This window comes from Geotrypetes seraphini, chromosome 16, assembly GCF_902459505.1.
Source record: "Geotrypetes seraphini chromosome 16, aGeoSer1.1, whole genome shotgun sequence".
NCBI classification, from domain to species: Eukaryota; Metazoa; Chordata; class Amphibia; order Gymnophiona; family Dermophiidae; genus Geotrypetes; species Geotrypetes seraphini.
In genome coordinates, this window is record NC_047099.1 from 30,099,072 (window position 1) to 30,123,064 (window position 23,993).

A 23,993-nucleotide genomic window follows, 5' to 3' on the forward strand; every position below is an offset into this window, starting at 1 on the left:
CGGGCTGTGCGGTCGGCAAGGGCATTGCCACGAGAGACAAGGTCCATCACGCATCTGTAAGCATGGCAGTGCATAACAGAAACACGTGAGGGTAGTTGTACAGCCTCAAGAAGGTCAAGAATGAGGGGAGCATGATGGATCAGGCGGCCGGAGGCTATAATGGAACCTCGATGTTTCCAGATGGCCCTATGGGAATGCAAGTTAAGGAAAGCATATTTGGACTCAGTATATATATATTGCAAGACTGAGAGGCAGAGTGGCGCAGGGCAAAAGTGAGGGCATAAAGCTCAGCTTCTTGGGCAGAAGGGCCAGAAGGCAGGGGCCTGAGTCAGAAGTTTTTGGAGGCAGCGAAAAGACCGCTCCTGAAGTTGGGTCCAGACAAAAGGGGCTGAGTCAGCGCCTTTGGTGGAATCATACAGAGGACGAGCAATAGTAGAGAAATCAGGGATCCAGATGGGACAGTATCCTGCAATACTGAGAAAGGTGCTCAGAGCCTTGCAGTTATCAGGGACAGGGAGACTACAGACAGCCTAGACCTCGGTGTAGGAAGGGACCTGGTACCCTTGGAGATTTGAAAGCCAAGGTAGGTGACACGAGGAAGGCATACTTGAAATCAATGTAAATATGGCCACAGGAAAATTTAAAAGGCAGACCCACTATCTGAAAGACTCAGATAAATAATAATAATAACAGTTTATATACCGCAATACCGTGAAGAGCTATGTGGTTTACAAAAGATTAGAGAAGGTACAAAATAATTGAACTTAAGATGTGTACTAACACATAAGAATTGTTCTCAATCCCTATTCTATATCAGGTTCCTACCCCAAAGAGCTGACTTATAAAATTAAGCTAAAAGCAGTTCTGGATCCACCCACTAAGCAGGGTAGTCTGACACAAGCGCTCTCTAAAGCAGCAGTCCCTTCACTATCAGCTGACTGGCAAAAATATTTACTTCAATACAAAAGCATTCCTAAAAATTACATTGTTATAAGTAAACTTACAATTTTTATATACAGAAATACAAAACAAAGATTGGAATATACAGTAAAACTTTGGATTGCAAATAACTTGGTTTGCAAGTGTTCTATAAGACAAGCAATGATTAAATTTTAACTTGCTATATCAGCAACGTCTTGCAATACACGTACATACAGTATAGAAGCATCACATTTTTACAACTGAGCCAATGGTTCCTCTCTATATGACGCTGCAGGAATGCAGTGACTGTTCCAAACGAGCAAGGGCTTGCAATACAAGTATGTATATTTTTGTACACTAGTGCCCTGGAATACAAGCATACTTCTGGAACAAATTATGCTCCCAAACCAAAGTTTTACTGTACTCACAAGTTTAAATATTGTTCATTTTTTATTTTTTTTTACAATCAACATGGGTCTCAGTAGAGACTTACTCCCCCTTCCTACAGAATTTCACAAAGGAGAGAGAGAAGTGCATAAAGATCAAAGAGATCAAATTACAGATGTAGTCCTTTTCAGAATTTTTAAATTTAGACAAATAACTACTAAATTTGGACAAAGAACTTCTTTTTAGCATGGAATATAAGTTCCAGAAATCATATTTTTCATTTATATACATTTCTAAATATATATAAACATTTTATAACATAGCCAAAAACTTTAAATCTAAAACTACTTATCTGTTTCAGGAGAAACCGCATTTGAAGTGCTAAACACTTCATGGCCCTTATCAGCACAAAAGGAAAAGTACTCTCCTCTCATGCTGTGAACAACTGACAGTTTAAACTTCACTGATACATTTGAACAGACAGAACTCATAAAAAAACCCGGGATACTGCAGGTCTTGGGAATCAGATGAAGGGAAGAATTTGGCAAAGTCTGAAGCAAGGACGGTGAAGGGTTTTCCAATTGGAATGCAAAATAGGCTGACTGGAAGAGGAACCGACAGCAAACGAATGCATAAAAACTTGACGGGTTATGTCCTCTTCCAGGGAGCCAGAGGGGGCCAGCCCACACCAAATATCAGCCATTCTAACTGGCACAGACAAATAAGGGTTGATTTGTTAAGTATAATCAAAGACAAATTCCTTTTTTAAAATTAGCTAACATATCAAGGGATCCCCACAGGTAGACAGACATCCCCCCATTGTGCAATGGAGGACAAAAACACTTCCCTGTATTCCTGGCCCCGCCCATCTCTGGACTAGGGAAACGCAGTACTAACAGGTCCACACTCGCTTCGTCCTCAAGGACGTCTCAGACACTCTCAAACACACAAAACACAACAGATTTCAGTTCAGTTACTCAACCAGAAAATAACAGTTCCTAGAATCCCTTTCCCACAACTTTTCAGCGACAGATCACGTGGCTTACTAGGCAGGAGACGAGAGACAGGATAGGGATGATCAATCCCCACTTACCAGATAGTGGCCACTCCAGGTACAGATACAGATACAGATACAGATTCTTGTACTTTAAACTGAGACTAGATAAGTCAGTTGAAGCGGTCCAACGTCCTGAGGTCTGCCAACCCCCCAAAAGGAAGGCAGCCGGCTAAGCAGACATATCAGCCGTAGGACCAGAAACAAGTGACCAATCGAGTAACCAGTGGTCAAGAGACCTTCAAGTCCCTGTTCGGGCGCCAAATGAAAGGTCACTTGGACACACAAAGTCAGAGGCGTGAAGAAAGTACAAGTTTTATTCACAGCATGCATTCTGGACCCCTGAGCTCCAAGCTGGCTCAGAAGTGCCGAAACCAGGAAGTTACAGAGATATTTATTCATTTTTCTGGCTATACAACTGAATTCTAGAAAAAGCTTTTCACGTGTTACTTTTCTTAACACTCATTGGTTCTAAGCTCACACTAGCAGGTCACTAGCAGGACACCTATCTAACTCTTGCAGTTAAATGTACAGAAGGGCAGGGTACATCATGGCTCAAACTCTTATCTATTCAGCTTACAATGTGGTAAGGTAGGGACATACATTTTAGGCAGATGCAGTCAATAGATTATACACTGTTTTCAGTTATGTAGGCCAGAGCAATATTTTAAACAACAGTTAACTATTTCATGACCCTACAGTACGAGGGAAGGGAAGCAGCTTGCATGTGGCAGGAGGGGGGTGGGAAAGTAGCAGTCTGGAGGTGAGGGCGGCAGAGAAGAGGGGCGGAGAAGGGTGCCACTGCGCCGGGTGCCTCTCACCCTCGCTATGCCACTGAGTGCACTGTCTACTCGGCTACCCTTCAGACCTGCTTCCTACTGTGTTCCGAATACCCATAATACCTGATGTTGTCAGGGAGCCTTGTTCCCCTTTCCCGTGCCACTTTCAATGTTGAGAGAGGGAGACAGTAACCACTGGAGTTTAAGTAGGGGGGTCATGCCTTAATTCTTCTACTGATCAGCTACTCAATTAAGGCACTGTACGTGATTGAAACAGGTCTAACTTAGGTCACCCTTCTTTTATGACTTGGATGTTTCTTCCTGTTTTATTATTGTTATTGGCTGTCCTAAATTTGGGTCCTCCACAGTCCCATAACACACCCATATTATGCCCCTTTGCTGTTTAGATGAATTGTAGTGTAGGATGTCCAAATTCTGCCTTTTGAAAAGCGCAATTTGGTCATTTTTGGCTGATGAATCTTTTTTTTAGCCATATTGAGACATCCATATGCTTTAAAAATGAATACCTTAGTTCCATAAAATGGTGAGGGAACATGAAGCATGGGGTAAATGTCATCTCATCCCCCCCTTGCCTCCCCCCCCCCCCCCCCCCGGCGAACAACTACAATTTCAGATTTTAGCAGCCTTCAACAAAATAAAAAGTAATATTTTAAAAATATTTTTTTATTATGAATAATAGAATTCCATAATTAGGATAATTTTGCTGGAGTTTCCTGGGTGTTTAACTGATACTTGAGTATTTGAAACATCCCATGATGCCACCACCAAGAAGAAAAATGCTAGATGAAAAGCAGAAAGAGCAAGCTCCTTTTTTTTATCAGTAGGGATGAATCTGAAGCTGGATCTCCAAAGGTGGTATACCCCCTGCTCACCTAGGCTCTGCTACTGATAGGCTTGCCAATAGCTGAGTCACTGGACACAAGCTGGTCCAGTTCTGGATTTACTTCCCACCCCATTGCATCTGTAAACAACAACAATTTATTTTTTCTATAGCGCTACCAGGTGCAGGCAGCGCTGTACATTGGACATGCATGAGACGGTCCATGTTCAGAAAAGCTTACAATCTAATTATGACAGACACTCAGGACAAAAGGGGGAATCAGAACATAATGCTCGTGTAGGGAACTAGAGGAGGGGCCTGATGAGGCAGAATAACATAGGATAAAAAGGACAGTCTGAACTTAGTACTCATGTAGGGAATTAAAGGGGACTGAAGGGGTGGTACGGGACTAGAGGGGATGGCAGACAGATACGTTGGTAGGGTTAGGATTTAAACGCAGCTTCAAATAACGTAGAATTCTTGTGTCTTTAAGAGAAGCAGGAACTACAAATTCAAGCATGCATGGGGTAATATCAGAAGTGGCTTATGCTATTCCTAATGTCATAGTCACAGAACCTTATGGTAATCTTATAACTGTATTCAGAATGTGGCAGCAACCCACTGGGAGTTATGGAGTCCCATATGTCCTAGTCCTGATTTAACTTTTTCTCTGTTCTCCTGACGTCTTTTGGGGTGGGAGTGGTGTGCTCCTCTGGCTTTGGCTACTCTGATCCTCTTCAACAGCTCCTTTTGCTGAGATTGGTCAGAACTTGCTGCTGCTCTGGTTTGTAGAGCACCACAAAGCTTTCAGGTTGTAACTGGCCTCTACCAGTCTCGTCTATCCGGCCCATGAAGATATAACTGCCACCTGCAATAGGGAGATGACAGAGAAGAAAACAGAGTCAGACTGGAAAACTAAAACCAAGCATGGAAGATCATGGGAAAATTAGGATTCATTTGACCCAACACGATCCCAGACTTCACAGTGAAAGGTTTGGTTGTCAGGTTGGATGCCTATCCAGCTTGACAACTACTAGAGAGGAAACCATTAGAAATGGAGTCGGCACTGATAGAGCTGTAAAAACATAATTCCTAATGTGATTATCTTATCAACCTTTCTTCTGTTGTGACACAACTGGCCAGATATCAACCTAATAGAGCTCTAAGGTTATCTCAACCTGACCGATGTGAAATCCCAGGCTTGAGAGAGATAGAACTACAATCAATTAGAAAGAGAGCCTTTTCATATGAGGGTCCTAATCTATGGAACACAATACTTTAAGGCAGGGGTGTCCAACCTGTGGCCCGAGGGCCACATGCGGCCCTGTGAAGTATTTTGTGCGGCTCCGGTCGAGGGCAATGCAGTGTTTTCCTCTGCTGCTCTGGGGTGTTTACCGTCTTGCCGGCTCCCTCCTCTGTCTTGCTGCAGCGTTTGCACGTTTGTGCGGCCCCAGAAACATTTTTTTCAGCCAATGCGGCCCAGGGAAGCCAAAAGGTTGGACACCCCTGCTTTATCAAACGTGTCGCTCACCTCTGAACCCTCTCGAGTATCGCCATATCCTTCTTAAGGTACGGCGACCAATATTGGACGCAGTCCAGATGCGGATGCACCATCGCCCGATACAATGGTAGGATAACTTCTTTCATTCTGGTTGTAATACCCCTCTTGATTATACCTAGCATTCTATTCGCTCTCTTAGCGGCTGCTGCGCACTGTGCCGTTGGCTTCATTGATTTGTCCACAATTATTCCCAAGTCCCTTTCTTGGGTACTCTCACTCAATAACACCCCTCCCATCGTGTAGTTGTACCTTGGGTTTCTGCTTCCTACATGCAATACTTTACATTTCTCTACATTGAACTTCATCTGCCATCTCGTCGCCCACTCCCCTAGTTTGTTCAGGTCCCTTTGTAATTCGTCGCAGCCCTCTTTAGTCCGAGCACCACTAAATAGTTTGGTGTCGTCTGCGAATTTTATTATTTCGCACTTCATCCCGGTTTCTAGATCATTTATAAATATATTGAAGTCGGGGAAGTTTGATTTCGTACCTCTCTTAAGAATGGGACAGCGTGGGCACACCAGCACAATCTTAATGTTCATGGTCTTCCCAGCCTGCTGGACGTTCAGGCTGCCCACCTTGTAGGAGTTAATGATGGAAACTGTAGCATAGAGGCTATTGTCATTTGCAACCTTGGCAAGTGTCTTCACTGTGCCCGTGACCACTGGCAGGAAAAGGAGAAAATACATTAGCCGATTCCTTATTCTATTAATGCCGCTTTCTTTCAATTTCATTTTTATATCTTTATTCTATTTCATTTACCACACATGCCTTGTAGCTATATGCTGGATTTATTACCAAATTAATAAATAAATACTGAATTAATGCCAATAGCTGTTACGTGCTCAGTGCTTCCACCAGGTCATCGCTAATGCAGTGCGCTTTATTGTTCCCTTCCTTCCATAACTCATATGAACATTACTCAAATCCACTGCTGTTGGTATTATTTTTGTAATTCTTCATATGAGCTATAATATTCAAAGCGTTTCTAAAACAGTACTTATCTTGAAACAAAAATGAGGCCACGTGACCCCACCAATACTCTGTAAAATGCATCTTTCACCTACTTTCTTGGTCCCTCTTCCTATCATCTGTAACCTTTTAGTGCTTCTTTCTCCCTCTCCCTACCCCCCCCCAAGGGTGTCCCTCTCTCTTTCCAATCTCCTCTCCTGCAGTTTCTGTCTCTCCCCTCCCATTCAACACTACCCTACTCCATGCTCTTTTCTCCAGCCCTTTCCATAATGCTTCTTCAACCCTCCCCCCATGCTGTTTCTCCAGCCCCCACTCCTCCCCTCCTGATTTTGATTTTTTTATCCCTCCCTCCTTCAACCTCAAAGCTGCTTTTTCAGCCCTCTCTCCTCCCACCTCTGATGCTGCTAACTTCCCCTATTGACCTCTCTCTCCAGCTCCTGACTCCCCCACCTATCTCCTCCCTGGCCACCCTAATTGAATCTTCGGGCAGCTGCCTCTCTGTAGCAATTTCCTGTCCCTACGCAGGTGGGACCTGCAGAGAAGCGGCTTTTTGGGCAGGCCAGTGGCAGCAAGCTTACCTCATTATTACAGCCAGCTGCTGGAAATTCAATTGCAGTGGCCGGGGAAGAGGTAAGTGGGGGAGTCGGGAGATCCATCCCTGCCAAACTGGGTGGGCTTGCAGGCTGGCTAAACCCTGACAGATTTCCCCCTAAAAATAACCCATCCGGACACTCGAACAGTACTCTAAAAAGAGAACAGGTCCGGGTTTTCCCGGATGTATGATAACCCTATCATGTCATGAACCAATAAGTTTCTAGATGTCATGTCAAGGGGCTCTGCCAAGTAACCCTGATTTAGTTTGGCCAATAAAGATTTGCAGCATGGAACTGCATTGTGACAGATAAATCTGGGTTCTTCTTCCCAGGATCCTCCGGGGTCAGCTCCCGTAAAGGAGTTCAAACAGGGAAAACCTTGTTGAGCTCTAGGGTACTTCCCAGAAAGGAACAGATGCTTCAGCCATCTAGGCTTATCTGATTAGTCAACTGGTAGTCTTTATTATGTATCTCCTATATGTGGGGGAAAGGGACAGATCATGCTCTCACCAAATTCACTGCTGCAAAAGTTGCTCTGCAGGGTCCCCTTCTTCTGGCATCGCTGTGGGCACTGTGTGGCTGGAGGCTTGGCTATGGACAAGGAAGACAGTGTTAATAACCCAGTTTGCGCAGGTCTAATCTTTAGGGTTGGGCTGAGTCAAATGTGGCTTTACTCCCCACTCCAGTGCATCTGTTAGAGACACTAGTATTACAAGTTAGTGGAGTAGACAAGCAAAAAGCCACTCTAGAAACCAAAATGTAGTAAAAGTGAGCCAAGTAAAGGACAATGAAGCCATTGTGACATCACTGATGAGGTTGGCTCTCAGGCATTGGTGGAATGAGGCATTATGACATCACAATGCCAGCTCTGGTTATCAGAGGCTGAAACTGTTCACACTATTTATTCAATGTTCTATACCGTTCTCCTAGGGAAGCTCAGAACGGTTTACATTAATTTATTCAGGTACTCAAGTATTTTCCCCCGTCTGTCCCGGCGGGCTCACAATCTATCTAAAGCACCTGGGGCAATGGGGGGATTAAGTGACTTGCCCAGGGTCACAAGGAGCAGCGTGGGTTTGAACCCACAACCCCAGGGTGCTGAGGCTGTCGCTTTAACCACTGCGCCACACTCTCCCCCTTTTTGCCTGTCTGCTTATCTTCCAAGGCGAGGTGTCCTGCCTGTCAAATTAGTGGAGTAGCCATAGGTGGACCACTTTGGGTTCAGGTCCGTCGAACAGTGTAGCTGGAGGGGAGTGCCAAGCATGCCAGCTGAAGATGCCCTCCACTAGAAACCCTCTCTCCCAGGCCATGTGAACACCACCTCCCCTGCACCCCCTTGCTATGCCACTGCCCCTCAGGTCTTACAGTAGTCACTAGCTGGGTGTACCTGGGGCTTTGGTGGGGGTAGAAGAGGGCACTTTTGGTTGTGGTGCTTTTTCATTTCTGGTTGGCTTGGGTCTGTCAGTGGGCTTGGGTCGAGTAGTTGGCTTTATGGTGGCCTTGGGCTTCTTTCCTGGGACAGGCTTGGGCACCTGGGCGGTAGCAATTGTGGCCTCAGATCTTGTGATGGAGGGCTTCTCCACTGCAGGTATGATGGTGTAGCTGGCTGAGAACCCATCAGCTGTGACGCTGAGATCTGACACAAACTGGACCAGGAGTTCATTGGCATCTGAGTAAATTGTGCTGAAAACAGAAAGATTATCAACAAATCAATGCATCTAACATTTTTCGGGCCACAAAAGCCTGGCCATATGGCCCCGCCCTGTTCCGTCTCAGGCCCCACCCCATTCCGGCCTGGCTCCGGCCCTGCCCAGTTCTTTTGTGATTATTATAAACATACCAAGGGCCTCAAAATAGTACCTGGCGCACCGCAAGTTTGAGACCACTGCCTTAGAGGAAACCTTCCCATCTAGTTCTCATCAGAATTCCTCCTCAATAGTCCTCTCTGAACATAACATAAGAATTGCTGCTGCTGGGTCAGACCACTGGTCCATCATGCCCAGCAGTCCGCTCACGCGGCGGCCCTCTGGTCAAAGATCAGCGCCCTAACTGAGATTAGCCCTACCAGCGTACATCCTTGTTCAGCAGGACCCTGTCTAACTTTGTCTTGAATCCCTGGAGGGTGTTTTCCCCTATGACAGTCTCCGGAAGAGCGTTCTTTAACAGGCTCACCTGGGTGAAACGTCCCCACAGAATTTTCCAATGCGCCGGGTGTTGTCCGTCTCACCCCCATTGAACACTGCCACATAATCATAACGGCAGGAAGTATCCTCTTCCACATCAAACTTCCCAAAAGAGAGCTGAATGATCTAGAGAGAGAGCGTGGTGATAAGCGGGTTGTGAATCAGAGACGGCCATGAAAATTCAAAAGTACTCTCTACCGTGTGAACTTGGCAAGTCCATAGAGCAAGTAAAATCAAGTTTTACCATGCTCTGTTAACTATGTTCTACCATTTTTGGCAGACAGTGTTTGGCCATGCTATCGTTTACCATGCTGTTTGCCATCGCTTTACATAAATACGCTTTATTATGTATGTAAAGTTGTACTTTATTGCTGTTTAAAGATATTTTACAAGAAAACTCTTGCTTCAGCAAAACAGAAGAAAATATCAAGGAAATAAAAAAATAAGACGATTGTTTTAGCGCCGGCAGCGGCAGGAACTGCTCCGGCGCTCTTCTGATCAGGGTGTTCAACAGTATGGAAGAGCAGTCTGAACTGTCCCGTTCCTGGTGACAAGGTGCAGTTATCCTTTTGTCTGTTCTGTATCAACCCAGACTTAGGGGGTGGTATCGGAATCCCACATTTTGCTTTGTATCATAAGGTTTCTAAACTTCATATAATAGAAGAGTAGGTAAAGGGTGTGTCCAATCCTTGGCTTTGCAAGGAACAGCAGATGGTGGAAAGTATCCCTCTGTGGGCTTTGCCATGGCTTCCCCTTGATAGACTATGTTAGCTTTTGCCGGACCTTGATATTCTTACGAGAGTACCGTTGGCCACTTGGCTCAAACAGCAAGCTAAGTTGTTCCCAGATGGAAGGTATTTCATCCTCTCTGCGATTTCTTTTTTGCCTGACTTCCTCCCTAACCAATATTATAGGACTTTTATTTATTGGGCTAAACTTTCTTTGTGTACACTTAATCAAGTCTGGGTGGAGGGCACAATGCTTTCCTTTGATGACCAAGCTGAGGAATATGGTATAGTTTCTCGAGATATGTTTAGTAAAAACTTTATATACCACGTAAACAGCTTTTTACATCTCTTTTAACAAAATGGCTGCCATAACCTCTGGCAGCAATCTTGTGGTACTCACTAATACAGCAAGATTACTGCTAGAGATTGTGGCACCCATTTTGTAAAGGAAGCTGTGGTGCACAGGAGAGAGTAGGCATCATTTCTGCCCTTAAGATCTCGCTAGAAAACCAGAACTCAACATGGAGGTTTGGGGGGAGGGGGAGGGGATTTGAGGTGGGTTTAGTTGGCCTTTCTTGATATCAGAGACGGGGATCAGCATTGAAGAGGAGGAAGGGATGAATTGGAGAAGCAGAGGACACTTACATGCCTTAGGTGGGTCCTAGCAGATGGGGCCCACAGCTGGGGCCCACAGAAGTGTCTTATGCAGGTCTCAGCTGAATACTGGCCAAGACTCATAAGCTCTGGTCACCAGATCACTAGAAATTAGCATTGAACATTTAGGAAGAAATTCTAAAACCAGCGCTTTTTCAGTGCCTAAGTTAATTGTGAAACACCATTAAAAATGGCAAAAAACAGCAAAGTTTAAGTGCCTACCGATACCATAGGGCCATCATGAATTCTCTGGTTAAGCTGGGAAGAAGCATTGTACTTCCAGAATTTGGACTCCCCAGAAGAGATCATGCTTCCATCTTGATGGAATGATCATTTTCTGGGGGTGAGGCAGAGATGCTTTGCCATAAATTTTTCACCTCCCCTTCTCCTTCTTACTTGGTCTTGTGGAGCAATTATATGCCAGGAGCAGCTGATACCCGCTGGATAGTCACTGTCTGGCCAGTTGGGGGTCTTCAGGCTTCCCTGAGGTTTCTCTAACTTCCCGCCGCAGAACTGATGGTCTGCAGAAGGAAAGAGGATCCTGAGAATTAAAAGCACAGCTCCAAAGTCTACATATCCACATGACACAAAAATTGACTTTGCTTACCATTCACATGTGGGATACCAGCCATGTACCATGCCAAGAAGCCCCTGCCATTAGTAGCCTCATCTGAGTTCATCTCTAGCATCATCTTGTTGCTGGTTGAGAGAAGAGCACCAGGCCGAAAGGTGCCACAGAAGTGCCCCAGACGTTGCATGGCTACTGAGTGCCCATTATATACATCCAGGAAGTCATAGCGACATGCGGAATCTGGCTCCATGTCAAAGACACGAAAAGACAGCATCACAATTTGTCCCTCCGGCACCTGAGGATGAGGAAACACATTTAACAAATCAAATTAAATAATTCCTAATCATTCTGCTAGACCAGTCCAGAGGTGTGGGTTCATGCTTGCTTACTAGGCAATGGCAACAGAAAATAACCAGTTTGCTAACTCTGTTCTGTATAAGGGCCCATGCAGATGCCCACTCTCCAGTATTTCTCTTACTCCAGTAGATGATAGGTAAGAAAACTTGAGCAATGGAATCCTTTACATTTATCTTGGTGGGGGAGAGTACAAACTGTTAAAATGATGATCTTGCCTGTGGTTTGATACCAAATGGGTATGATACCAGTTTTTTAAAAGGGTCTTTCTACAAAAAGTTAAATAGTATTCTTACAAAATTTATTTGGCTGGATAAAATTGCTAGAATTGCTTTAGTGTCTTTACAAAGACCAATTGTGGAGAGAGGGGTAAATTTTCCCAATTTTTATAGGTACCATCAATCCTATATTATGCACCAAGATATGTATTGGGTCCTCCAAGAACCCACTGAAAATATTCCAGATTGGATATGGTTGGAATGGTGACTCATGTTTCCTCTGCGACTAAACAATGTTCTTAGTATCAAAATGCCTAGGATATATAAAGAAATATTATAATATTAGTAGATACATGGAAAACCTTAAGATATGTGAATAACCTAACACCTATTCCAATACATAAATCAACAAATAAAACTATATGGCTTAACTCCAAGATTCAAATTGGCGGATTTAAGATCATCTGGAAGTATTGGGTAATGGCAGGTATATGTACTTTAGAGCAGTGGTTCCCAACCCTGTTCTGGAGGAACACCAGGCCAATTGGGTTTTCAGGCTAGCCCTAATGAATATGCATGAAGCAAATTTGCATGCTTATCACTTCCATCATATGCAAATCTCTCTCATGCATATTCATTAGGGCTAGCCTGAAAACCTGATTGGCCTGGTGTTCCTCCAGAACAGGGTTGGGAATCACTGCTTTAGAGGATGTTATATCTAATGGTAAGCTGCTTGACTTTTCACAGTTGCAACATAAATTTGGTCTTAATAAATCACAGAGTTTTAGATGGTTGCAACTGAAGCAGGCGATTCAGGCGGGGTTCCCTGAATGGAAAAATCTTAATAATGTAATGTAATGTAATGTAATTTATTTCTTATATACCGCTAATCCGTCAATATTGTTTGGAGTTCTTATGCTTTCAGGTGGACTTCTTGGGACACCAGGCCGCACAGTGGTATAAATTGATATCTGGATTTATGAATAAAAAACCAAAAACTGGTCTTCGGGACATTTGGAGTATTAAGCATCAAATTACTGCATCTCAATGGCCACGAATTTGGTCTTGGAGGATGAGATGTACAGTATCTGCATCTATGAGACAAACTTGTTTTTTTCTGTTACATAGAGCATTTTGGACCCCTGTTCGTTTACAAAAATTAGATCGCTCTAAGTCTAATAGATGTTGGCATTGTCATCTCGAAGCTGGGACTTTAGATCATCTGCTATTCTATTGTCCATTTATTTTGGCTTTTTGGAAATCAATATGGGGCCAAATAAATAGGTTATCAGAAAATCCGGTGGCTTTAATGTATGATACTATTTTATTTGGCATGTCAATGAGAGTGAAGAGTCAGATTTCTTCAAAAAAACAATAAAGGGCACAATCAAACCATTCAGAGACCTGTCGAGAGCAGGACATAAGGACACAAGGAAAGAGAAAGTTGATGGAAGGTATCCAGGCAGCTATTTGCTATTTCAGGTTACAGAGGGATGCCGTGCAGGGCCTTTCAAACAAACTGCAAGCTAGAATGCTTTAAAAGTGTTTCAAATTATTTCCAACACCATTTCACTCTTTTGAGAGGTTCACAGAGAGATGAAGGGAGTAAAGACCGATGAGGGGTGTCAATGCGAGATGAGAAGTTTTGGGTGGGGCCAATGAAGAGATGCCAGTAAGAAAAGAGAGCAGCTGGGAGGTATGAAGGAGGTGCTCATCTTCATCATGAAGCTTTCACCGAGAAGCAAAGGGGCTTTCTCAGGAATAGGTGTTGCTGAGAGAAGAGGGATGATTAACTTATACAGAGGGGGGTCACTGAGAGATGAACCCTTTTCCAATTTCTTCCGATCCCACCATAGACCAGAGAACATGTTGCCATCCTGCTCACTGCCACTGTTTATAGCTTGAGCCTTCTCCCGCATGGCTTAAGTTCAGGAAAATTACAGACTCGGCCCTTTTAAATCCTCTAATTGCAAGTGTCTGCAGTGGTTGCTTCTCTGTTTACTTGAGGGAGAGAGGAAAGCGCCAAAACAACCTGGCTTTGGCTGAGAAATCAAGATATCGGAAGCCATGCAGAATCTAGAGTGCTCCAGTCTTATGGGACGCCTACAATCTGCTCCTTGCCAGGCCTTTAGTAAACTGGTACCTTTTTTTTTTTCAGTGTTATTACAGTGTGTGCCCCTTGAATAAACTAGTCCCTTTTCAGTCTTACTGATTCATTTGCGATGACAACTATTTTTTTCTCTCCTAAGAACATTTGCCATACTGGGACAGACCGAACAGTGGCCAGCTCAGGTCCCAAGTACCAGGCAGAAGCCCAAAGAGTAGCAACATTCCAGTGCTCAGATTGTGATGTCATAAAGCCTCATTCCACCAATGTCTAAGAGCCATCAGTGATGTCACAATGGCTTGATTGTCCTACACGGTGACGGGATAATCGCGCACCAGACACCACCGCGCCGACAATCCAGCGCCGACAATTCGGCGGAAGACAGAAGCGCGCGGGGGAAAAAATAATTTTTAAAGAGCTCCGACTGGGGGTTTGGGATGGCAACTCCCCCACTTTATTGGTTAGTGTTCGTGCTTCCGTTGCGGGGGTGGGGGGTGGGGGGGGTGAAATCCCCCACATTATAGAGAAAACTGAACTTTTCCCCCCCCAAAATCAAAAAAATTCCATTTTCGCTATTATGGAGGTTTCCAACCCCCCGAACCCCCCTCCAACAGCAGCGCGAACACTAACCAATAAAGTGAGGGGGTTGCCACCCCAAACCCCCCGTCGGAGCTCTTTAAAAATTACTGTTTCCCCCGTGCGCTTCTGTCTTGCGCCGAATTGTCGGTGCGCTGACGTCTTGCGCTCCACTGTCTAAGAACCGTCCTACACTTGTCTCACATAAGAACATAGGAATTGCTGTACTAGGACAGACTGAAGGTCCATCAAGTCCAGTATCCTGTTTCCAACAGTTGGCAACCCAGGTCCCAAGTCCCTGGCAAGATTCCAAGTGGTAAAACGGATTTCATGCTGCTTATCCTAGGAAAATGCGCCAACTCTGGAAATCTAATATAAACGTTTGAAAGTGTGTGATATGTGCTTCTTAATGTTGCCACCAGATGAACAATGACTGCAGTGGTCTTTAGTTCATAGACAATCCCGCGAAAGTCAAAGGCGCACGCCGACAACTGAGCGCAAGACGGAGGCGCACACCGAAGAAAATTACGGTTTTTAGGGGCTCCGACGGGGGGTTTTGTTGGGGAGCCCCCCCAGTTTACTTAATAGAGATTGCGCCGGCGTTGTAGGGGGTTTGGGGGGTTGTAACCCTCCACATTTTACTGTAAACTTAACTTTTTCCCTAAAAACAGGGAAAAAGTGAAGTTTTCAGTAAAATGTGGGGGTTTACAACCCCTCACACCCCTCCCACAACGCAGCGCGATCTCTATTAAGTAAAGTGGGGGGGTTCCCCCCCCACAGCCCCCCGTCAGAGCCGTAAAAACAGTAATTTTCTACAGTGCGCGCTTCCGCGCTGCGCTCAATTGTCTGGGCGCGCCTTTGTCCTGGCGCGCTTTTGACCTGACACCGTGGTCGGTTCATAGACAATCTCGCGAAAGTCAAAGGCGCACACCAACAACTGAGCGCAAGACGGAGGCGCGCGCCAAAGAAAATTACAGTTTTTAGGGGCTCCGACGGGGGGTTTTGTTGGGGAGCCCCCCCAGTTTACTTAATAGAGATTGCGCCGGCGTTGTGGGGGGTTTGGGGGGTTGTAACCCTCCACATTTTACTGTAAACTTAACTTTTTCCCTAAAAACAGGGAAAAAGTGAAGTTTTCAGTAAAATGTGGGGGTTTACAACCCCCCCCACCCCCCCACAACGCAGCGCGATCTCTATTAAGTAAAGTGGGGGGTTCCCCCCCCACAGCCCCCCGTCAGAGCTGTAAAAACAGTAATTTTCTGCAGTGCGCGCTTCCGCGCTGCGCTCAATTGTCTGGGCGTGCCTTTGTCCCGGCGCGCTTTTTACCTGACACCATGGTCAGTTCATAGACAATCTCGCAAAAGTCAAAGGCGCGCACCAACAACTGAGCGCAAGACGGAGGCGCGCGCCAAAGAAAATTACAGTTTTTAGGGGCTCCGACGGGGGGTTTTGTTGGGGAGCCCCCCCAGTTTACTTAATAGAGATCGCGCTGGCGTTGTGGGGGGTTTGGGGGGTTGTAACCCTCCACATTTTACTGTAAATTTAACTTTTCCGGCGCTCTTTTGACCTGACACCGTGGTCTTTGGTAGGGAAGAAGCAAAAAAGCATGACAAGTACAAACTATTTAACTGTTAACATCCTTTAAAATAGTCTCTCAGGTTGTCTTATGTGTTATGCAATTCGTGAGGGACACACTGTGAATGCACAGTATTACAAGCCATTTTTGCAATACCACCTATGGGAGAAACATCTAGAACTGTTGCACAACGCCATAATCCTACACGATAACACTTTAAAGGATGTTAACAGTTAAACATAATCACTCTCAAGCTGATTGTGAGCTTGGTTTAGTGAAACAGCTAATATTTATGGTGTCAGGTCAAAAGCGCGACGGGACAAAGGCGCGCCCAGACAATTGAGCGCAGCGCGGAGGCGCGTGCTGCTTAAACTTACTGTTTTTAGGGCTCCGACAGGGGGTTTGGAGGGTTGTAACCCCCCACATTTTACTGAAAACTTTACTTTTTCCCTGTTTTTAGGGAAAAAGTTAAGTTTACAGTAAAATGTGGAGGGTTACAACTCCCCAAACCCCCCATAACGCCGGCGCGATGTCTATTAAGTAAAGTGGGAGGGTTTCCCAACAAAACCCCCCATCGGAGCACACAGAAGGAAGGGAGTCCTTTTTTGAGTTTGTTGAGTTAGAGTCGTAGATCCCTGCACTGAGGAGCTGACCACCAACATCTGGAAGAGACAGGACAGAGGCCATCCACCAAAGGTAATCAATGCAAGAGAACGACGAGCTCATGAAAATAAGTACCAACTCTGCCATACCATGTGTACACAGAATAATATAGTCTCATACCTCATCTGCTCTTCAAAGTATAAGTAGAGTTCTGTTAGCCCAGTGGTCTCAAACTCCAACCCTTTGCAGGGCCACATTTTGGATTTGTAGGTACTTGGAGGGCCTCAGAAACAATAGAAACATAGAAATAGACGGCAGATAAGGGCCACGGCCCATCTAGTCTGCCCACCCCAATGACCCTCCCCTACCTTTCTCTGTGAATAGATCCCACGTGTCTATCCCATTTGGCCTTAAAATCAGGCACGCTGCTGGCCTCAATCACCTGAAGTGGAAGACTATAGTTAATGGCTTATTAAAGAAATGACAATTTCGCATGAGGTAAAACACTTTCTAGTTTATAAATCTTTCCTTTTGGCTAAGTCTTAATAATAATATTGTCGTTTACAGCTAAAGAGAAATATGATCAAGAAACTGTTTTATTTAACTTTTGTGATTATGATAAACATACCGAGGGCCTCAAAATAGTACGTGGCGGGCTGCATGTGGCCCCTGGGCCGTGAGTTTGAGACCACTGTGTTAGTCTGACTAAGAGTATTGGTTGTGTGAAGGTTTACACCATGAACTGTTAACTGTAACGTGTGAGTACTGAAAGTTGTTTCTGTGTAACATTAAGTATACTTGAGCATTTTGGTATTATTGAACACTAGCTGGTATTTTGTTACCTACTATCCAGTTAGTTCCTTTTTAAAATATATTTGTTAAGCCCATTTTCATCTTGTCAAACCTCTTGGTCAAGTGAAGTCTATTTGGGGAACCTCTTGGGCCGTGACCTTTTCATGTGCAGGAGTAAAACTGTGGAATGGCCTTGTTGGTCAAATTCGGAAATGTGGGGATAGGAGTTCATTCAGGAAATTGCTGAAAATGCAATTATTCATTGATGCATTTCTTTGAGCATTTGACCTATTGCAAAGATTGAATCTTTCTGCTTTTGTTTTTATCTGTTCTGACCTCTTTCAATATTTTATGCATGTAATTTTATTGTAAACCGTTTTGGAATAGAAAGGTATCGAAATTTTTAAAATAAATAAATACTCCGCCATTAGGTAAATCAAAATTGTGAATGGAAAAATAAAGTGGATTAGAATGAGGGGAACACAATACCGTAATGGTCCAGGTGCATTTCTTATTGTGAGGGTAGAAATTTGGAAATCCTTCACTAGCAACGTATCCAGAGTCAGCCGTTAGATCCCCTCCGCACAGAAACACGGGCCTTCAAAAAAAAACAACAAACCAAGAAAAGAAAGTTATACCTTTCACCATAGCTCCCCAGCATCTTCAACTCCTAGGGCAGGGGTGTCCAATGTCGGTCCTCGAGGGCCGCAGTCCAGTCGGATTTTCAGGATTTCCCCAATGAATATACATGAGGTCTATTTGCATGCACTGCTTTCATTGTATGCTAATAGATCTCATGCATATTCATTGGGGAAATCCTGAAAACCCGACTGGACTGCGGCCCTCGAGGACCGACATTGGACACCCCTGCCCTAGGGGGTAATTTTGAGTACATAAAGGACATTTTATAAAGTTATCCCACATATCCCATCAGTACAGAATCCCCAGACATAGGACCCCACCCTGTTCTGTCTCCAGCCCCACCCAGTTGTGCCTCCAGCCACATCCTATTCTCCCCCCAAGCCCCGCCCCCACAAAAGTGCTGGGTTTTGAAAAGCCATCCAGACCCCCGGACATGTCCGGGAAAATCCAGATGTCTGGTAACCCTACCATTGGTGGAACGAGGCCTTATGATGTCACAATACCAGCTCTGGTTATCAGAGGCTGAAACTTGTCACACTATTTATTTGTTCAATTTTCTATGCCGTTCTCCCCAGGGAGCTGAGAACAGTTTTACATGAATTTATAATTTTTCCCTGTCTGCCTGGTGGGCTCACAACCTATCTAAATTACCTGGGGCAATGGGGGGATTAAGTGACTTGCCCAGGGTCACAAGGAGCAGCGTGGGTTTGAACCCACAACCCCAGGGTGCTGAGGCTGTAGCTTTAACCACTGCGCCACTCTAGAAATCAAAATGTAGTAGAAGTGAGCCAAGTATAGGGCAATGAAGCCATTGTGACATCACTGATGAGGTTGCCTCTTAGGCATTGGTGGAATGAGGCATTATGATGTCACAATACCAGCTCTGGTTATCAGAGGCTGAAACTTGTCACACTATTTATTTATTCAATTTTCTATACTGTTCTCCCAAGAGAGCTCAGAATGGCTTACGTGAGTTTATCAGGTACTCAAGTATTTTTTCCTGTCTGTCCCAGTGGACTCACAATCTATCTAATGTACCTGGGGCAATGGGGGGATTAAGTGACTTGCCCAGGGTCACAAGGAGTAGTATGGGTTTGAACCCACAGCCACAGGGTGCTGAGGCTGTAGCTTTAATTACTGTGCCACACTCTCCACACAGGATGCTGTAAATTGTACTTGTATGCTAAGCTAAGCCACTTAGGACCAACCTTATAGAACATTGCACTGCTGCCACCTACTGGAATTCTGTACTATCACATGTGTAAACACTAGATTCACTAAGCTTTGCGAGCCTTCTCTGGCCAGTTTGCGAGCCTTCTCGGATTCAATAATCTTCTGGCCGATCCGAGCCGCACATGCAAATGAGGGGAAATGGCATGCAAAGTAGGAAGGCATCGATTCAGCAAACCAACGAAGGAACACCGATTGGGCTGGCCGATCAAAAAGAAGCAACTGCTGAGGACCAGTCGCTCATGTCCTTGCCGACTGTCCTGCTCTCTGCCGCCCTGAAATCCCAGTATCAAAACAAAAATAAAACCAATTTAAACACATTTCCCTTGTAGAAAAAGCACAAGGCAAGCTCTGCCGACTCTCCTGCTCTCTGCCACCCTGTCCCTGCAGTGCGAGCCCATGGTTTTAACCCACGGGTTAAAAATGTGTTCTGTTCCTGGCTGCACATAGTTCTGGCTAAAGCATGTTGTGTTCCATTAAAGTGTCCCCCCCTTGTTTTGACCTCACTTGTGCGGAGAAGATGGTCTGTGCATCCGTCAGGATCACTCTGCAGCAATCCGTGGGGTCGCTGTGGGGAGTGCCCCTGATCAAATTAATTTGCATGATGACTCGTAGTGAATCGGTCATCCGGGAAGACTCGGCCATGGGTCGCTCACGGATCGGATTGGATCGGAAAGGTGAGTTTAGTGAATCTAGGCCTAAGATGTTAAGGGTGAACCATCCCAAAGACTGAGATTTATCACGCCAAGGAGTGAGATTGAAGACCAAAGAGTGAGAAATTCAGACGGTGCTTCCCGGGTATAAATCGAGAATGATTTAAATGCAGTATTGCTTTGCAAATTAATCAAGGCAGCATTAAATGCTATTGGCTTTTTCTTTGGAGCCTCTGAAAGAATTTAGATAAAGCGGGGAACAATTTGGGTCAATTTTTTGACCCGAAAATTACTTTCCACCTAAAGATTAAAAGTATGAACCCTTTGATTTCAGAGGAAATGTATTCGCAGTAAAAGGAAACGGGGACTGAGCAAGGGGAAGCAGTGGAAGAAATGTGTGCTCAGATTTGTGTTTGATTAGGGCTCTTTGGCTTGGAAAAGAGAAGGCTGAGGGGAGATATAATTGAAGCCTACAAAATCCTGAGCGGAGCAGAACGGGTACAAGTGGATCGATTTTTCACTCCGTCAAAAATGACAAAGGCTAGGGGACACTCGATGAAACTACAGGGAAATACTTTTAAAACCAATAGGAGGAAATATTTTTTCACTCGGAGAATAGTTAAGCTCTGGAACGCATTGCTAGAGGTTGTGGTAAAGGGGGATAATGTAGCAGGTTTTAAGAAAGGTTTGGACAAATTCCTGGAGGAAAAATCCATAGTCTGTTATTAAGACATGGGGGAAGCCTCTGCTTACCCTGGATCGGTAGCATGGAATGTTGCTACTCTTCGGGTTTTGGACAGATACTAGTGACCTGGATTGGCCACCGTGAGAACAAGCTACTGGGCTTGAGGGACCATTGGTCTGACCCAGTAAGGCCATTCTTATGTTCTCTAAGGTTTCCCAATGATCAAGATGAGTACACTGGTACTAAAACTCTGATGAGTGAGGAATAGGGTTCAAAGAGAGTGAGAAAGTGTGACACACTCTTAATGATCGAACCTTGGCATCTCTGCGTCTGCATTTCAACTGCTGGGAACCATCATATACTGTTCCTCTTTAAGAAGTGGAAAAAAAAAGAAAGAGAAAAACTTCAGGGAATGCGCATGGTCTTGGCTCGTCACTTGCATTTTGCTGCCAGCAAATCTGACTTAAATGAATCCAGATGTTTGGAACGGATACTGTGTCCAAAGAAAGCTAAAGTAATCATTCTCTGAGTCTGCAAAAAGAGTCAGACCTACGGATTTGGACTGTGGTTGGCTGTTCTGATTTGTTCGAAAAGTCCTTGAACAATGTGAAAACTATCCAGATGTGTGGAATGCAGAGACAACACCCCCCCCCCCCTGTGGGCTATGATGTGTCAGTGAGAGAGAAGCCTCCTGCCTCTGTGGTATACAAGCACACTGCCCTGTGTATTGGCAATGTCAGATATATATCCCCAGCTGTCCTTAGGCAGCTGAAGGTCTGGATCCTACCTATCACAGCCGGGGAGTCCCTCTCCAAAGCTCTGACAAGTTTTGATGGAGTCTCTGTCTGATATTTGATCATCATGCAGGCCCCGGTCAACAGTTCTGCACAGAGACAGAGCAGTCACCCCACTGGGGCAGCTACCTGTAGGCATTTGTCTGCTCTGCCTATAAGTAAGCCTACGGTGCATTGGCGAGGGAGAAGCTCCCTGCTTCTGAGGTGTGTACACACACATTGTACTGGGTCTTGACACAAGAATATAGAGGTAATCCATGAATCACTGATGGGTTGCAGGCACACAGAGAAATATACAACAACTTTTATATATTGTAACTCGCTTAGAAAAAATTTTAATTAAGCGATTAATCAAATATAAATAAAACTTGAAACTTGATCACAGACAGGACGGTGGCTTGCTAACAAATAGTAACTTAGATGAAAAGGAGTGACATACAGCATCCCCGACAGTAATGATAGAATGATTTCCAGTCTGCCCTCAATTTTTGATCTCTGGGAGATTTCTCAGTTTAGCTGCAGCTTATCACGCGGGTGTCCCATTCTTCACCCCCCAACCATCTTTTATAGACAAATACATCGACACATACAGATACTACAAATTATTTTTATAGCGCTACCAGACACACGCAGCGCTGTTCAGAGTCACAAAGAAGAAGAAAACAGTCCCTGCTCGAAAGAGCTTACAATCTAAACAGGCAAGACAGACAAACAGGATGTCATGGATACTGCCACAAAGACACGCAAGCAAACACTGATTCATGCACATGTCAGAAGCATGTACTGAAACCCACATACATATTCTTAGTGGCAAGTTTACACCCATCCCCACAGGTAATCTTGCATTTCTATGCACCTATGCCAACTCATGGATGATAATCCTCCTGAAATGTGAGTGGGGAGAAAGGCGCTTAATGCTGTATTTCTGAGAGTTACAAGGGCCACTTTACCTCGTGATGTTTGGCTGGGGTGCTCCCTGCTGCCCCCTGCACAGGATGGCTGCCCATGCCAACACTGCCAGGAAAAGGAGAGAGATTGGCTGCATCCTTCCTTCCCGTTCCTTGCCTTCGTCTATGGGACAAGCTGGCCCCAGACTCCCCAGTAGCCGTCCCACCACAGGCACGTAATCGCTAGCAGATGAAGAAACGATAGGCGGGGGAACAGAGCCTTGCCAAAACAGAAAGAAGGGAGAAAAAGAATTCCTAAAGTGACCACCCTCCCCTGCAAAACAAAAGTCTTCAGATCAGTAATCCTAATTCTGACTGAATGGGGGCCACTCTGGCCACAAAAGATGGACAAATGAGAGGGAAATGCTGAAGCACTGGTAATTTCATATCATGAGGAGAGCTGATGTGAAAAGTTTTACTGACTTCAAGGGACTTTTCCTTTCTGGCAAAGTTGTTTTTTGGGGGGTTTTTTTTAAAACCTTTGAATGAAGCCAATACAGTAAACAAAAGGAAAGACACAGAACATAGCACAAAGAAGTTTGAGAAGTATAAGAGGCTGTTAAAGCCCCCCCCCCTTCCCTCCCCTCACCGTCTGAATGAACTTTACATCATTTTTTTATTTGTATACCGCAAAAGCCTTACAGTTCAAAGCGGTTTACAGGATTTAAAAAACAAGGTGACAGAAATATTGGCAATAATATCATCAAGGCAGAGGAATTAAAACTTATAGCAATGGAAAAGTAAGGATGGAAAGGAATGGGAGAGTTTACTCAATAATAAGGGAAAAGAAGTTATTAAATTAGGAAGATTAATTTGAGAAGAGAGAATGTTTTTAAGAGTTTTCTAAAATGCCTATGGGCGGTTGAGGAGCGGACTAGTTGACTCCAATCTTGGTAGGCGAGGAGCTTGGATAAGAAACTCTTGTGGGTAGAACCTTTAACTGATGGAAAGGTAAAAAAATGATTGAGGTCTTGTGGTTCGCCCAGGTCTAGAGCAGGAAAATTGATTGGTAAGGTAGGAGGATAGTAATCCATTAAAAGGCAAATTCTATAAGAAGCGCCCATAAGGTTGGCGCCAAACTAGACACTGACAGGGGAGATATGATTCAGACGTTCAAATACTTGAAGGGTATTAACGTAGAACAAAATCTTTTCCAGAGAAAGGAAAATGGTAAAACCAGAGGACATAATTTGAGGTTGAGGGGTGGTAGATTCAGGGGCAATGTTAGGAAATTCTACTTTACGGAGAGGGTGGTGGATGCCTGGAATGCGCTCCCGAGAGAGGTGGTGGAGAGTAAAACTGTGACTGAGTTCAAAGAAGCGTGGGATGAACACAAAGGATCTAGAATCAGAAAATAATATTAAAAATTGAACTAGGCCAGTTACTGGGCAGACTTGCACGGTCTGTGTCTGTATATGGCCGTTTGGTGGAGGATGGGCAGGGGAGGGCTTCAATGGCTGGGAGGGTGTAGATGGGCTGGAGTAAGTCTTAACAGAGATTTCGGCAGTTGGAACCCAAGCACAGTACCGGGTAAAGCTTTGGATTCTTGCCCAGAAATAGCTAAGAAGAAAAAAAAAA

General features: G+C 44.7%; 1 protein-coding gene across 1 annotated transcript; it reads right to left on the bottom strand.

Annotated features, from left to right (window-relative positions):
• Nucleotides 1–3,804: 3,804 nt before the first annotated feature.
• PCOLCE (procollagen C-endopeptidase enhancer) lies at nucleotides 3,805–22,600 on the bottom strand. Its single transcript, XM_033925596.1, has 9 exons — nucleotides 22,419–22,600; nucleotides 17,954–18,062; nucleotides 11,278–11,536; nucleotides 11,067–11,191; nucleotides 9,278–9,414; nucleotides 8,493–8,788; nucleotides 7,616–7,696; nucleotides 6,031–6,204; nucleotides 3,805–4,850 (listed from the first exon to the last, which is right to left on the bottom strand). The coding sequence occupies exons 1-9, from the start codon at nucleotides 22,511–22,513 to the stop codon at nucleotides 4,720–4,722; spliced, it is 1,407 nt and encodes a 468-aa protein (XP_033781487.1). The 5' UTR covers nucleotides 22,514–22,600; the 3' UTR covers nucleotides 3,805–4,719.
• Between the last annotated feature and the right edge of the window lie 1,393 nt (nucleotides 22,601–23,993).